This window comes from Aptenodytes patagonicus, chromosome 1 (assembly GCF_965638725.1).
Source record: "Aptenodytes patagonicus chromosome 1, bAptPat1.pri.cur, whole genome shotgun sequence".
In the NCBI taxonomy this organism is placed as follows: Eukaryota; Metazoa; Chordata; class Aves; order Sphenisciformes; family Spheniscidae; genus Aptenodytes; species Aptenodytes patagonicus.
The window spans coordinates 193,095,153-193,112,255 of NC_134949.1; the positions used below are offsets into that span (position 1 = coordinate 193,095,153).

General features: G+C 41.4%; 1 protein-coding gene across 3 annotated transcripts in view; it reads right to left on the reverse strand.

Annotated features, from left to right (window-relative positions):
* VWA8 (von Willebrand factor A domain containing 8) overlaps positions 1 to 17,103 on the reverse strand; it is a 204,454-nt gene that overhangs the window by 187,043 nt on the left and 308 nt on the right. For 2 of the 3 annotated variants that reach the window (XM_076363301.1, XM_076363293.1), the window contains exon 2: positions 4,878 to 4,955. In XM_076363301.1, coding sequence (XP_076219416.1) covers position 4,878 — 1 coding nt within the window. In that variant the 5' untranslated portion in view covers positions 4,879 to 4,955. Of the gene's footprint in view, positions 1 to 4,877; positions 4,956 to 16,906; positions 16,942 to 17,103 lie in introns of those variants that run through there. The other variant, XM_076363311.1, reaches the window with a different exon arrangement.

Genomic DNA, 17,103 nt, shown 5'->3' on the forward strand with positions numbered 1-17,103 from the left:
TCTAAACTATCATGGAAAGCTGTACAAAGCTTCTCCAAAGTATAATTAAAGAAACAATCGTGCTTTTCAGGCATGGTGAGATTTTAAAAATGTAGGTTCTATTTTCACTGATAAAAGAACAAGCAGTGCAAAAATAAGTGCCCTCTGTCTAAAACGTGTCAGACACAGTTATGACAGAAATCCCATTAAAAAAATTCCCTTGTGTATGACTCATTTTTACTTGTCACTTATAAAAAGAAAAATAAAAACAATTCAGATTTTATGTACCTTTAATTGTCATCTTCCAAGAAAAAGCCATTTGCCAACAACAGCAAAACAAATTAATATTTTACATTAGTACACAAAATGGAGTACTTCATATAGAACTTGCTAGGTACCTAGCATAAAACCTGAAAAGCAAAGACATGAAAACATAAGGTAACCAGCAGTACTATCCTATCCATTTCTGCAAAATGTAACAAGGTTCAATAAAGGAGTTAAAATCAGTTTAATTTTGTAACACAAAGAATGAAATATTTCGGTATCAATTATGTGACAAAATGACAAAGGTAAAGTTTTGTAGGTACTTAATACATTTACATTCCTTATTGTGTTACAATTTTTTTCAGATTTTTATGGCTATTTTTAAGCCTAGAATAATAATGCTAAGTTTAGAATAAGTTATGACGTCCCTAAAATTTGCTGTAAATTATAGATATGCACTTTCAACATCACTGCATTTTAACATGGCTTTTATCTGGCAAAATAACAAAAGCAGAAACATTCTATTCTACACAAATGATGAGCTAGAAAACAATATCATATGCAGTATTAGTAAATTAACTGTAACTGCTTCAATTCCCTCCTCCTAGTTCTTATTCCACTGCAAACATTACAATGTCTGAGACCTTTTCAGGGGTATTTCCCACTGAAGTGGATGACCAAATTATTTCTAGTCTGAGTTTAAAAGAAATCAGGTAAGTACCTTAGTCATTTAAATGTAATATTAGTTATATAATAAAATTTCAAAATATATAATGTTTCAGCTTATAGATTAGTATAAATATGCAATTATGTTCATCTATTTTATACCAAAACATCTTATGTCTACAGCAGTCATTCACACAGCAAAACAAAAAGTACTCTTAAAACAAGAAAAAAACGCGTTAAGCAATGCACATACTCTCTAAATGCCTCACAAAGAGGAGATAATTGACATGAAGCCAATACAATCTACTTAATTTCACTAAAGGAATATAACTTTGTTCTCCATAGTAACAACCATAGAACTTAAGCACTAAGGGATAAAAAAATTTCCGAAATTTAAATATACAAAGAAATTGTACTTAAGTATTTTAAATCGATTTTCTGCTATTAAATACATGAGTATTCTGCCTTACTTAATTTTAACTAATTTATTATTTAGGTTTATAAGCAAAATTTTGTACCTTAAGTAATCCTACTGTAAGTACATGAATACTGATGAACAACAGTATCCCAAGCATGACATAGGCTCCTTTCAGTCACGAATATTTAAAAAAAAAAAAAAAAAAAAAAAACCCAGAGAGAAACAACTAATAATACACCTAATATGTGCTAATAAATGTTACTTTTAGTTGTAGTATCAGATTTTAGCTAAGATCCCATCATTCTGTACAGTTCCATGTTTAATAACTTTTTTTGCTATCAGGTTAGTTTAGGTTTGGCGGCTCACGGCTTAGACAGGTGTACGCTGCGCTGGGTCAAAAACTGGCTGGACGGCCGGGCCCAGAGAGTTGTGGTGAATGGAGTTACATCCAGTTGGCGGCCGGTCACGAGCGGTGTTCCCCAGGGCTCAGTTTTGGGGCCGGTCTTGTTCAATGTCTTTATCAATGATCTGGATGAGGGGATTGAGTGCACCCTCAGTAAGTTTGCAGACGACACCAAGTTGGGCGGGAGTGTTGATCTGCTCGAGGGTAGGAAGGCTCTGCAGAGGGACCTGGACGGGCTGGATCGATGGGCCGAGGTCAACTGTATGAGATTCAACAAGGCCAAGTGCCGGGTCCTGCACTTCGGCCACAACAACCCCATGCAGCGCTACAGGCTTGGGGAAGAGTGGCTGGAAAGCTGCCTGGCGGAAAAGGACCTGGGGGTGTTGGTCGACAGCCAGCTGAACATGAGCCGGCAGTGTGCCCAGGCGGCCAAGAAGGCCAATGGCATCCTGGCCTGTCTCAGAAATAGTGTGGCCAGCAGGAGTAGGGAAGTGATCGTGCCCCTGTACTCGGCACTGGTGAGGCCGCACAGGCTCGAATACTGTGTTCAGTTTTGGGCCCCTCACTACAAGAAGGACGTTGAGGTGTTAGAGCGTGTCCAGAGAAGGGCAACAAGGCTGGTGAGGGGTCTGGAGAACAAGTCTTATGAGGAGCGGCTGAGGGAACTGGGGTTGTTTAGCCTGGAGAAAAGGAGGCTGAGGGGAGACCTCATTGCTCTCTACAACTCCCTGAAAGGAGGTTGTAGCGAGGTGGGTCTCTTCTCCCAAGTAACAAGCGATAGGACGAGAAGAAATGGCCTCAAGTTGCACCAGGGGAGGTTTAGATTGGATGTGAGGAAAAATTTCTTTACTGAAAGAGTGGTTAAACATTGGAAGAGGCTGCCCAGGGAAGTGGTGGAGTCCCCATCCCTGGAGGTATTTAAAAGACGTGTAGATGAGGCACTTAGGGACATGGTTTAGTGGTCATGGTGGTGTTGGGTTGACGGTTGGACTCGATGATCTTAGAGGTCTTTTCCAACCTTAATGATTCTATGATGTCCTTACTTCATGATCAAAATGAGAAAATAGGCATACAAAATAGATTATGAAAAGCAAAAATCTATCATTTAAGATGCTATAAAAAGTAATAATACAGAGCAGCATTTCTCAACTGGTTGGCCACATTCCCAGGGAACTCACAAGGTATGGGAAGTGTTGTTACAGTCTAAAACAGAAACCCTTTCCTCACGGGCTACCCCGTAACAGCAAGGGCTGACACATGGCATTGGATATCTTTGGTACCTTGGATCACCTGGTAGGAAAGTGTCACAGTGCGATGCCTACTGGGGTATGGGAATTAAGCAGCCCACAATCCAGATGCAGATCAATGACCTGGCCTGCCAAACTACTGGCAGACTTCACACTAGTCAAAGACTGAAAGCAAACAAAATCTTCCTCTCTATATTGCTCTCTGAGCAACCTGATCTAGTTGAAGATGTCCCTGCTCATTGCAGGGGGGGTTGGAGTAGATGACCTTTAAAGGTCCCTTCCAACCCAAACTATCCTATGATTCTATATTCCTGCTACACCTCTCGAAGGACAAACATTTCAGAAGAAATGTTGCATGTCAGAATAGAGTTAAGAAACAGTAATCTAAACAAGTCAATAGTAACACAGGTCTACTATCCCACAGTTACTACAATATCAGGAATCACAGAAACACAGCTGAGGTTGGAAGGGACCTCTGGATGTCATCTTGTCCAATCCTCCTGCTCAAGCAGGGCCACCTAAAGCCTGTCTGATGAGCTGAAGTACTATTGCCTAGGAACGCAACAATATAAACCTTCACGCAACAGCTCCTGCCCTTTCTGATACTGTACCAGTAGCACCCCCTGTACACCTGTAACATCCCTCTTGCCCTCAGCATCTCTCTCCCAGCAGTTACCTGCCATCCTGCCAGCTGTGTAGTGGCAAGTCTACTGTTGATATTACCAATGCCATCCTTCTAAAAGAATAAACAAAACCAAAAAAAACCAGCGCCCCAGCAGTTTTCTTGGTGTCTGCTTCAAAATGTCATGGAATGAATTTAGACATGTTGGAAAGCAAATTCACTGGAAGTGAATGACTACACTCAGTTTCCAGCTGTAGAACCTTGCAAGCCCAGCAGTGACAGTCACTGGGAGTTCTCAATGCTTGGCCCTGTCTAAGCGTAGTATAAGACTTACATACCCTTTCAGAAAGTCATGCGTGCTTGGTTTTGGTCTGAAAATTTTTCTGGGTGGAAAAATCAGTCGTTAGTGTTTTTTTTTTTTTAATTTAAATTTCGGACATCCAGCAGCCTACATATGAAAGTGCTGAACAAATGGCAACTGATCATTTTGGATCCTCAGGAAATAGTTGGCCTGTACTGTCCTAGGAAATGCCACAATAAAAACATGACTCACTTGCTGATCCAGGGTGCAAAAAGAAAAGCTCAAGAAGCAGGTATTCTCAACAAACAAACAGGAAATACAGATGGCTGCATATCTGTGGCATTTTTAATAAGGTATCAAAACATAATGCGAATTAATTGGAAGTACATGTATGCGCATTGTTAATGTGCATAATTGGCTGTGTCTTTTCTAAGTATTTGATAGCATTTTTTATCACTATGCAATTGACTTCTCATTAACTTGATGGATTGCAAAGATCTGTATGTTTGCTGACAACAATAACGTGACAATCTGGGAATACTAAATATCACAGTAGAAAAACACCATACATCTGCCATACAGCAGAAAACTCCTAGGACATATAATCATGTTGCAATTGAATGATAATTTTAAACTGCCACAGTTTTATGACCAAACAGTTTGAGATTACTGTATTATTTTTAGAAGCAATTGCTGGATGAGACCCCTTTTGAACAAAATATTTAAACGTACACAAATGATCCTTTTACTGTCCCACTGACCAATGGGCCAAGTTACATTCAAAGTTAAGAGGTTCCCGTATAACCAGCTGAACCAGAGATACAGTAAAGAACTCAGCAAAGATAGCCTTCCCCAAATTGCATGCTTTTTCAAAACATATTTCTTAGATAATTTCAGTAAAGTCAGGATGACTTGCGTGAGTAAAAGTTTTTTGAATAAAGCCTTGAAACTCATTCAAAAAGAAAGCAGATTCTTACTGTAGTTCTGCGGAACAAGTTCTGGGTTCTTCGGTGTTTTGAGTTTAAAAGACACATCTCCAATAGTGACAGTATCACCTAAAAAAGAGAAAAGAAGTCTTTTAGTTCCCAGATACTTTTTAAGCGTTTAATGTCCTTATAGTAAAGTTTAAATCATAGGCCTGCTGTGGTAAGGCTGACTGCATGGTCACAAAGCAGCCTCTAACGTGTTTGAGAACTATTAGTTTACTAATCAGGCTTTGCTGCTTTTCAATAGATCAGGTACCAGGACAACTTACATTTAATTAATATTCCTTGACTTTTTTCTTTTGTTGCTGTTGTTATAACCATAACTTACTTTGTTGGGAGCTATGGAATTCAAGCTCACTGTAGAATCCCATTCCAGCTACCATAGTCGATTTATTGAAATTAAAACTTCAGCATGTTTGTCTGCAGAACTAGCAGTGAGAAACACTTGTAGGGGTGATGATTTTCCTGAGTTTTCAAGCAGCCTGAAACAGTATCTGTTGGAGGTATAAAACCACATCTTCATGTCAGTGGGCCCTTCCTGCACTGACTGTGTGGCTGCAGAACCTGGCACCTTTCCAAGGTTTGAGAGGTCTCAAGCATTTCTTGCTCTGGATTTCACCAAAACTAGAGCACCTGGCCATTTTATTTACTGGTCTCTTACTAGGACCTGCTTGTCTTATCTGTCTTTCTGTAACCACAGGCTTGAATTAAATTGCAGGGCATGCCCTGTATACTTTCTCGTGGAAATCAGAAGTGAAATCTAGTTTGAAGGCAGGAAATGGGTGAGCACCAAAGCAGCGGTGGTCACACAGAAAAACAGCACAACACCCAAAACCTGTGAAGCCAAGAAAATGAGCTGCAGACTGGTAACAAACTCAAAGTATTTTTTTTTCAAGAGACCATCTGGGCCATGCAAATGAGTTCACAAGTATTAAGACCATGAAACGAAGATGACTCTAGTAAAATTATGTTTTTTCCATTACTGTTGCTGAAGATAACACCACCTCCGCTGCCCAACAGGCACTGTAGTGCATGCATGAGAATGGAGAGGATTACTGGAGTAAGACTGTTGCACAGGGGTGCAGTTCTGCCACAGCACTCTGATTACACTACCTTTCCATGAATCAAGGCCAAGTTTTTTGGAACTGTTTCTTGTGCTTGTGCTTTTCTCAGAAACGAGATGTAGAAAGTACATAGCCCACGAACAAGATCCAACTCTAAAAATCCTTTTGTAGATCTGCACCTTGTCCTACTCCATCCAAGAGGACCCAGTCTATGGTTGCCTATCTCCAGCACCGTGTAAGGAGTCAAAGAGTTTGGAAGACCAATGCAGGAACCAGAGAGGGAGATGCTGAAGAAGCAGCTTGTCCAGAGGCAACTAAAACTCCTCCCATACATACAGCAGCTCTCCTTTCAGTCAGCAGTGACTCTAGTTTTGCCTGCAAATGCAGTTCTCTTCCAGCATACCCAGATGTTATGCTCATCTCACAGGACTGAGAATCCCCCGGTTCTGACATGACTCACACAACCCATGGGAAAGGTTACCCATTTAGGACTAGATTTATAGCAGACGAGAAACACCTACAGCAACGAACAGGAAGCGGTGAAGAAAGGATTATAGCTGATTTCCTCCCAAATTTAAGGTCTTAACGATGCTGAGACTGGGATTCGCAGCCTGACATACATGCCTGCAAGTGGGTCTTTATGTTGCTCCTGAAATCCAAATAATCAGCCCCCCAGTTTTTCCTTAAAATATTGGCAGAAGGCTGTAAGCTGGTGGTTGTTCCCACATTTTACGCAACAATACAGTGCTTCAATGGCTTGTCAGAAAGTGGGAGACTTAGGCAACAGTAGTACTGCCAAATAAAAGGTGGCCAAGGGTTCATCCCTGGTCCTAAGGACAAGCAGCACCAAACAGTTCCCACCCTCCCTGCTAGAGTTAAGCACCCTTCTCTGGCAGATCTGTGCAGGAGCCAAGTGGAATGGTCCCAAACAGAGCTGGGGCTAAGCGAATGATTAGGCAGCAGTCTACAGCTTTAGCTCATTTCCTGGCCCTCGTTGAATTTGCAGTTCAAATGCACCTAAGAGTACTGTGCCCTCTTCAGCCTGAAGCATTCAAGCTCACTCCAAAAAGAAGTCCCGCAACAGCTTAGGGGCCTGGTCCCCATTCTGGAAACTGTTGTATAACTTAAAGAGTCACTGGACAACAGACACAACCACTGCAGGGAGTAAAATCTAGGCTTTGGCTCTCCCAGGGTCTTGCCCACTTCTCTAAGTTTTAAAGCAAGAAAAACTATTTTACTGGCTAAGCATCATCTCCCTTTCCCTTTCTTCTGCTGCAGCTCCAATCACTCTTTCTCACTGGGGAACAGCCAAAGGATTGACCAAAATGCCTCCAAGTTGATGAAAACCTCCTAGGAGCCCACTGCTTCCTGCAAAAGTTGACACCTATCTCATTAGCTCAACTAGGAAGAATTTTAACATTCTAAAAAGAGCAGGTTGCCTGATATATCCTTCAGAAATTAGTGCCAGTTTATTTTCTCACCATTCCCCAGCCAACATGCAATGAGACAAGAGTATATGACTAATTAGCTCCTAGCTTAAATCACCTCAGCTTAAGTTGTAAATACTCTTTCATGCATACAGTCTTCCAAAACACAGTAGGGACAAGATGCCGAAACAACAAGGTGTCAGACTTTTTCAATACATTGGAATCATGATGTCATCTACAGGAGAGAATTTTAATTGGCACAGTACTGAAAAGCCTTAGCCGATTTCCTGTACTTCCTAAAAAAACCTCCCACAACCGAGTTTGGTCTAGGTGAAAAATGGAAAATGCATCTCTTCTGGTGGTATTTATGTCAGTCCATAACATGCTAACCCTTGATCAACACATCTAATCATGTCCAAAAATTCCACAAATATTCCAGGCATCAATAGACCCTACAAACTTTCATGAAAAATGGGCTGGGAGGGAACTATATGCAAGATGTGGAGAGAGCTGAGCACACAAAATCCCTAGCATACAGTCAGGGCATTCAGCTTTTAACAGGTTTGTTGCTGCCTAGAGACAAATGTTGCCTCCAGCTTGCATCTGTCCAAAACGCAAAAATATTAGCAGTGTTTAATAGAACTTTAAGCAACAAGAAACCAAGACAGCAGAGTCTATTTTCCTAGCTAAATGAGCACGGGGGGATTAGCCCACTAAGCTTATCACACACTTCCACCTGGGCTGTATTTTCTTGTCTCATTTGTTTCTTCTGTACTTGTTTAAAATCTTATGTTTGGTTACTCCATTTCCACTGCATTTCCAAACTCTTTGAACAGAGATGTCATCCTGGACAGACTCTTTCCAGTGTTTCACCAGCTGGCAAGGAACTGACAACAGCCTGCTTGGTAAAATGGTGGTGTTAAATCAGCAAGACTCATAATTTGAGAACATGTATCCCAAATTATTTGACTCCGCTAAAAATTATGGAATAGCCCATGAATACTCCAACCCATCTCACAAGCTACTACCAAGCTACTGTGGACAAAAGCTATACACACGGGGTTTGCGATGGAGACTTTGTAGCCTGTATCAGGTTTGCTTAGGAAACCAGTGAAGATGTGCCCCGGTTTCTTATCTCCCCCACAGAAAACAGTAATCTTAGGTACCACAGTCTTTGGGGAAAACAGTGGGATACAAGCAGTGCCCGATGTACACAGAGAGATATGGCTGCTGAAACAAAACAAGTGCCAAATAAGCCAGAATCCAAAAAGTAAGGGGGATGTCCCATTCAGGGGGCAGACAACATATAGACAAAGCAGGTCATTTAAGAGCCCCTGCAATATGGGTCAGAAATTGGCATCACATAAAGATTGTGACCCAATAACAGGACCCTGAAGAGACTCTGAAACAAGGAGATATGAAAACAGCCTCAATACGTGCAACGAGCTCTTCCTACTGCATCTGGAATAGACAGGTGTGAATTGCATCTCTGGCAAAATGGCAATTCTCACGTGCACATACAGCTATCCAGTAACTGCAATGCACTGAACCCGATACGCTCTCTTCTTTAGAGCTACATTTTAGATAGAAAACAATATTAATACCTAAATCTGCTTCTTACGATAACTGACAAGGGCTCTTCAGTTGAGCAGGCCTATTTCTTCCACTCAGTCCACTGAGAGCTACTGAATAGAAAGACACCACCTCCAGCTCCAAGCCCCTGAGCTGCAGAGGAGGCACCTGGAGGCTGGGAGAGCACTTTGGCAGGGCACCCCTGCATGAACACCCTGTGCTTGTATTCTCCCACAGTATCTCCTACTCATTGTTCTCTGATATGGAATAATAGGACTTGATGGACCTTTGTTCTGACCCACTGTGGATGCTTTTATGTTATAATCTCAGTAAGAAGGCTTCTTGAAGATGCAGCTTTATTGTGCACTTGGCACCTTTGACTGGTCTTCTATTAAAAAGCTAGTATCACACCAACTATCCCCCTTCTCCTCTCCCCCTCCCAAGAAGAAACTATTCCCTAATCCTACTATTTTTTCCTGTATGTTGAGAAGAAAAAGCCACTGCTGTTTAAATTATTTACAGCAACGCTGGTCATATCCGAAGATAAACTGTAGTTGAGATGCAATCTGTTTAAGAACTTAAGAAGCACAAAGAAGTTTTATTTCTCCTACTTGCCATTTTTCTGGTGAAATAACACCTTAAGAACAAAGAAGGAAATTAATAATTTGAAGTGGCTATTTTTTAAATAAAGAAATCCTACAGCAAAAGAAAACACCCTGCACAGAGCTATACGTGTGTTTAGTTTTCTGAGTGCACAACAGAAACAGTTCCAATCTCATGTGTAAATCTTTATATTATCAGGGTTTTCATAAGACACTACAGTGAAGCTTCAGTAACATTGAGTTTTTAGGTGACTGAAATTATTGCCTTTTGGCCTCTTCAGTCCTTAATTTATGTGAGATTAACACACCCCAACAGTCATCTTAGTGTATTACACATTCACTTGTACACAAACCATCTATCTGGTCTCAAAAGCCAGTAACAGCAAGAGCATATTAAAACTGTGAAGGTGCTAAGCTCTGCTAACATTAATTTCTGTGTGATAAGATCACACCTGTTAGAGGAAAGTTCAAAATCTGTATTATATTCAAATGTATATTTCCAGGTCTTAATTTAATTCTAATGTGAAGGAAAGGAGGGGGAAAAAAAAAAAAAAAGATGCTTTTAACTGATATTTATCCAGCACATTTCCATAAGGGCACAGAAAAGAGTGTCGGCCCTCATCCTTGAAGAGCCAACTTATTTTGAAGAAAGAGAAATGACACTTCCCAGGATGTATTTTTTCTTTTTCCTCAACTTCTCTGAATACATTATTCAGACAAAAAAAAAAAAATCAGCCCTATCTACACAAATTACTTATTTCTCTCATTTCATACCAGCTCTTACTGGCCATCTTCATGGCTGCAAACATTACACATAGTCACTGGGTAACACTGAAACCTATTCTGCATCTTATATCGGTACTGGCAGCCTCCCAAACACATGAGTATGAGGGACAGAAACCCATTCCCTGCACTCACTAGGTTTGCTCCGTGACCACCACTGCCTTCACATACAGATGAGGTGGAGCTCAGCTGCTGCTGACAGGATGCTGCAGACTGACAGCTGCTGCTGACTGAAATAGTTGGATGTTTACACAACAAAACCCATCTCCAATCTAAGCAAAAAAATCCACTTAAGTCACCCTTGTTTTTAATGAGCAAAAGAAAGAAAGTCTTTCCCTCTAAGAAACCAAAATAATTACTTCAAACATAAAATTTGAATATTACTCGATTTCTACTCAACATTATTGTTACACCTTCTATTTTTCTAATTTTCAGTTTTGAAGCTAATGCTTGATTTTTCAATTGTCTACTTTAGGCTAATGATTTTCTTTACTGATTAAAGTCCAAAGTGTCATTAAAACAAAATCTTGGTATTTACCCCAGGAAGTGAACTTTTTTCTGCATTAGTAGAAGATCAACAACATGAACATGGAATCTTATCTGACACCTGGTCATGTAGGAAGCTTACAATCATTCTTCGCAGAGAGCTATTTTTCGTTTGGGCCAATAGCATACCCTGAAGGTAGGGAGTCTGATGATGCCCAGTTACAAAAGTGTTACAATGTGAAGTCAGTTTTAAATATGTTTAATACCACACGGACTTGGTATAGGAATTTCAGAATATCTCTTAGTAATATGCTTAATATGTCAAAGAAGTGCTAAGCTGCCCATTTCATCAGTTACCAAAACACTTTAGAAATACCGGTCATCTTCTCCAACTTCCTGCTCAACATCAGCTTACCACCAAGACGAGATCTGATGAGCTGTGGCTCTGGCTGACTGAGTCTCAAAAACCTTCAAGGATGGATGTGCCACAGCCCTTCTAGCCAACCTCTTCCCCTGCTGCACTACTCTCCTAGTAAAAAGGTTTGTCCTATTGCCCAGTCTGAGCCTCCCAAGCCCCAGTTTGTGATGACTGCCTCTTGATATATTATCTGCCACTATTAAGTAGAGTTAATCATTTCTGTAATTATAATTATAAGTTGCCCACAGATTTCTCCACCCTTAGGCCTCTCCTTGCAAACCTAACAAGCCCAGATCCCTCAGCTTCTCCTCGCCATCAGGTGATCTAGGCCCCTAACAATTTTGGTAGCCCTCAAGTATTTCTGTATCAGAAATAGTGTGGCCAGTAGGAGTAGGGAAGTGATCGTGCCCCTGTACTCGGCACTGGTGAGGCCGCACCTCGAATACTGTGTTCAGTTTTGGGCCCCTCACTACAAGAAGGACGTTGAGGTGCTGGAGCGTGTCCAGAGAAGGGCAACGAGGCTGGTGAGGGGTCTGGAGAACAAGTCTTACGAGGAGCGGCTGAGGGAACTGGGGTTGTTCAGCCTGGAAAAAAGGAGGCTGAGGGGAGACCTCATCGCTCTCTACAACTACCTGAAAGGAGGTTGTAGCGAGGTGGGTGTTGGTCTTTTCTCCGAAGTAACAAGCGATAGGACAAGAGGAAATGGCCTCAAGTTGCACCAGGGGAGGTTTAGATTGGATGTAAGGAAAAATTTCTTTACTGAAAGAGTGGTGAAACATTGGAACAGGCTGCCCAGGGAAGTGGTGGAGTCCCCATCCCTGGAGGTATTTAAAAGACGAGTAGATGAGGCACTTAGGGACATGGTTTAGTGGACATGGTGGTGTTGGGTTGACGGTTGGACTCGATGATCTTAGAGGTCTTTTCCAACCTCAATGATTCTATGATTCTATGATTCTAAGTGGACTCCATCAGTTTCTCAATATCTCCCTAGAACTAGGGAACCCGAAACTGGACACAGCATTCCAGACAGAGCCTCACCAATGCTTTCTAGAGATGAACCCTCCCTTTACCGTTGCCCACGCTCCTCCTAATATAGCCCAGTCTGTGGTTCACCTTATTTGCTATGAGGTGTCGGCTCATATTTGACCACACATCCACTGCAAACCCATAGCCTTTTCAGCAAAGCTGCTACTCAGCCAGTCCCTCCCCAGCCTGTAGTGACATACAGCAACACTTAAGTCCGGTAACAGAACTTCATACTTCTTCTTAAAATTCTTGACGTTTCTGTTGGCCCAGTCCTCAAGTTTATCGAGGTCCTTCTGGACTAAAGATGTGCAGTTTGTCAGATGGTAGGGATTTTGTCCCTAAATACCACTTTTATGCTCCTCTTCTGTTGTCTGTCCTTATTCCCACTTTTGTATGCCCCCTTTTTGTGTTTTAGTTCATTGAGAAGTTCCTTGCTTGGCCAAGCAGGCCTCCTGCTGACATACCAAATCTTCCTGCACTGTGGAATGGTTCATTCCCGAGTTGTCATTAAGTTTTCTTTAAAAATCTGCAAGCTCTCCTGGGCACCTTTCTTCTTCATAGTTGTTATCCAAGGGATTCTACCTCCCAATCTCCTGAATAAGTGAAAGCCTGCAGTTCTTAAGTCTGCTCACCTTCCTAATTCTGCTGCTCACCTTCCCAGCCTTCCTGCAGATCCACAACTCAGTCATGTTATGGTCACTGAGATCCAGGCTGCCATCTATGACCAAACCGGCACAGTTCTTCCCTACTTGTGAGCAGCCAATGAAGTGAAGAGTTATCCCTGACCAGGCTCTCTGGCATGTGCATTACAAAATTTTTACCAGCAGTCTAGAAACTACCAAGAGCGCAAGCACAATGCCAGATTGCCCTCCTAGCAGATGTCTGGATGGTTGAAATCCCCCATGAGCATGAGGGCCCATGAGTGGGAGGTTTCTGCTAGCTGTCTGTAGAAAGCAATATCCACTACCCGCTCGTAGTCATACGGTAACAGATGCCCACCACATCCCCAGTGTTCCCTTTCAAATCTTCTGTGGCCAGTGCTACTTATGTGAAAAATTAGCTCACAGTGTTGTAAAACTGTATGAAGATTTCTGAAGTACAGTTTGCTTGGTGCAGAAAAGCCAGACTATCAGTCTATTCTAAACTGAGCTTAGGGATCAAATGCATTAGTATAATTTCAATAATGTATTTCAACTAAAAAGAAACTACAACTGAAAATCAACAGAACTGTTTTTAAAACTTCCCATATACTGAAAAGATAACCAAAATAGACAAAACAGCTTTAAATTCACTATGGCATCTGCTATGCAACCATCCTGACTCCCTGAGTTTGCCAAGCAGGTTCAACTTCAGCCTTATGTATTAAAATGGGCAGGACTTGCAGAACACATTAACACGTATCAGGACTGTAACAGTTGCTAAACAGGAAAATTTAAATTTTGAACACCCGACAAATATTAAAACTCAGAAGCTATTTACTGACATCTACTCATGGGAACAACCGTGAAACCCTACCGAAGAGTGTACAGAAGCTTATCTGCCTGACAGCTCATCCCTTTCTTCCAACTATATCAGTGTGTCTAATAAATGACACTATTTTTTTGCCACCAACCTTTTCTCTCTTAAATGTTAGAATAATTTGAAATAACTCAGGCATAACTCTGCAAACTTTCACAACAACTGGCTTTGAAAATTCCCATCTCCATTTGCTGCCTCCTCAGTTGTGCTGACGCAACAACTGTTCGTAAGGCCTTGCTGTAAATCAAATCACTGGAATCGTTTCAGTCACCACAATGCAGCCCCCTAAGTACAACTACGGAGGCAATGAACAATAGCAGGAACGTTAAGAGAAAGATGAAAGAACGAAGTCTCTTAAATAGGTTTTGCCAGTGAAAAAAATATTGCTAGAACCACACTCACAGCTGTCAACATGTGAACTTCAACACGATAATGACACAGGTAAAGTCGGAAAAGGGAATGTGCTGGAAAGCATTTACATCCATCATCAACCAGTCCTTTAGTCTTTGGACAGTGATAGACCCGGAAAAAAAAAACCACCCGAAAACCCTTCTAAACACATGGTCCCATTCATAGTCTTCTTTCAGGTTATAAATTTTTGCCACAATCACTCTTAGATCCTGTACACTGATGATTAACATTACAGGATCCTGAAGCCTGATATAGTTTTCACAACTGACTGTGTTATATCCAGCAGATACTCTTGTATGTATTACTGAGATCTTTTAGGCTTTAAACACAGGTTTGATTAGGAACTGGGACTGACCAGGTTTTGGAAAGCATGGGAAGTGAATCTGGACAGGCAGAGCTGCAGAAAACAGTGAATGAAGTTTGTTACTTGTGTAGACCATAATATAAACTAAGTGTAAGTTGTTTTATGTACATTGACCAGCAAAGCACACGAGAGACCTTCCTTTGCCTGTACTATCTGACTGGCAATGATTTTTATTTTTCCAGCTCTTCAGTTTTCACCAAATTCAGCATTTGTTCCCACCAACCCCTTAAAGCATCTCTGATACTGAGTATTCCATCAGACTTTATAAAAAATTTCATATTACATATAGATAGATTCAAATAATTAAACGTCAGTGAACTGAGTTACATAGAACTTCACTTCGTTCAGCTCATACTGTGTTTAAAATAATAATTCATCGCAAATAGCACTGTAGTCTACAAAAACTTGATTCTTTTCAGTCTTTTGGAAGGAAACATGAAACCTGCATTGAAAATTAATCTGATAGTCATCCTTCCACAACATTTGTTCATATAAATTAAGTTTCCCTCATTAAATAAATCGTGCAAACCCAAACCCTTCCTAGATATTCCTCATTACCCTTTAGTCACTGAGTGCCTCTGTCTTTCACTTTGAGATGTCTCTTAAACTTTACCACTAGATACTCTAGCAGTTCTTCCACAGCCCCAGTGCACGAGCAAGCCATATTCGCGTTACAAAGACAGAGCTGGAAAGCTAAGCATGGCTCCTTCATGTGTAACAGGACAAAATCAGGCAACAGTCTCTCCTTTACACTTAAAAGGTACCATCACAGACAGTAAATCTGATCTGGCAGGGATGTCAGATCCGAATTACTGGGTAGACAACACTTGTCTGTTAACAGCTTCCAGCCTTTCCAGAAATAATTTCTTTATCAGTAGGGAAAAGACATGCAACCTCAACACTGCTTACAACAAGACTTGTAACTACAGCAGCTGCACAAAAATAGCAAAAACACGTATTGCACACAAAATTTCAGACCATCTCTCTTTGTAACTTCAGTAACCTCAGAGGAGTGATAGGGCCTGCAAGAGCACATGCAATCATCTTTAAAATAAAATTAATTAAAAAAAACACAACAAAAAGCAAAAAATTAATAGTATTCCTAATACCAAGGTCCCAAATTCACAGAAGCACAGGAAGCACTATAATGAATGAGATGTTTCAGGTGCTGGGAGGTCAAATATCCCTAATATTATCTCTTAGCCTGCCTTTAATAAACTACAAGATTGTCTAGAGCTTTGAGATTTAAATCTTTCTACCAAAACTAATACCATCATTGATTGTAACTGGGAATACTCCTATTATTCATATACATATACAGCGTATTCATGAATATTGCTAAGTTACACTCAGTTACATTCCATATCACATGGAAATTATTAAGTATTTTTAGTAATACTGCGTTTGCTACCATTTTCCTTTTGCTGAATTTCTTCTTGTTCTTAAGCTTACTCATCCCAACAAAGGGCTGAAAAGTGCTGAGCTACCTTCTTCAGGTGCTTGTTTCACACATTGTTAACTTGTGCCCTTTTATTCCTATTTGTTTTAAGATAAATAACCCTAGGTTTTTTAGTGCTTTTCACAAATAAAATATGTTCTATTCAAAAATTCTTGAAGGAATTTTATGGTTATCAATTCCTCAAAGCTTCCTTCTTGAGAAAGGAAAGGCTTTCTTCTTTGAGAAACCAAACACATATTTAAAGAAATGAACTGATCAACTAATAAACAGTTTAAAAAAAAAAAAAAATGGAGATAAATGGTATTAAAGGGGTGTAACTAAGAGCTTTAGCGAGTACCCCACCATCAGAATCACCTCCTGTCATTCTATCTCCCTAATTTACAGCTGCTCATCACTCGCTCTGTATTTAGTAGCTTTATTGCTTTTGGCATTCATCCACAGAAGTGCCAGCTACCACAGGCATATGTCACCTTTTCCAAATGCCACTTCTGCTCTGCACAGGCCCATCATCTGTCTCAAAGGTCGCCAGAGGATATTCCAGGACAGTTCAGGTCATCCTTCCTAGCATGTGCAAGCTCAAGGTCAACCCCTATCTCGTTAGCATACGGTGCAGGCACACTCAAACACGAATCAGCCTTGGCAACCCCTGATATGGGTATGGCTTTGCCTTAGCGGAAGGACAAAGCCACGCAACGCAGAAACAGAAAGCACTGCAAGATGGTAATAAGCCCACTGATGGAGAAGAGCAGTTCTCACAGGTACAGGCTGCGGGGCTGCTCCTTGCTTCACTGCGGGTGAAACACTTCGAAAGAGAAGCTACGGAAAGCCACACTAAGCGTCCCTGCGAGTCTGCGGCTGAACTCTGCCCTTTCCTCTCACGCAATACTCACGAGCATAAGAAGAAACAGGGACGGCAGCGCAAACTGGACAAACCAGCAGGCCATAAGGTGGTAACCTGCCTCCAGGCCTCCCCCGGGCCGCCTGGCTGAGGGGAGAGCGGGGCTGCCCACATCCCCGGGCCCGGTGTCACGGCCTGGGGGTTGGCCGGGGCGAGGGAAGCCAGGGGGATGCTGTAGGGAGGCCAGGG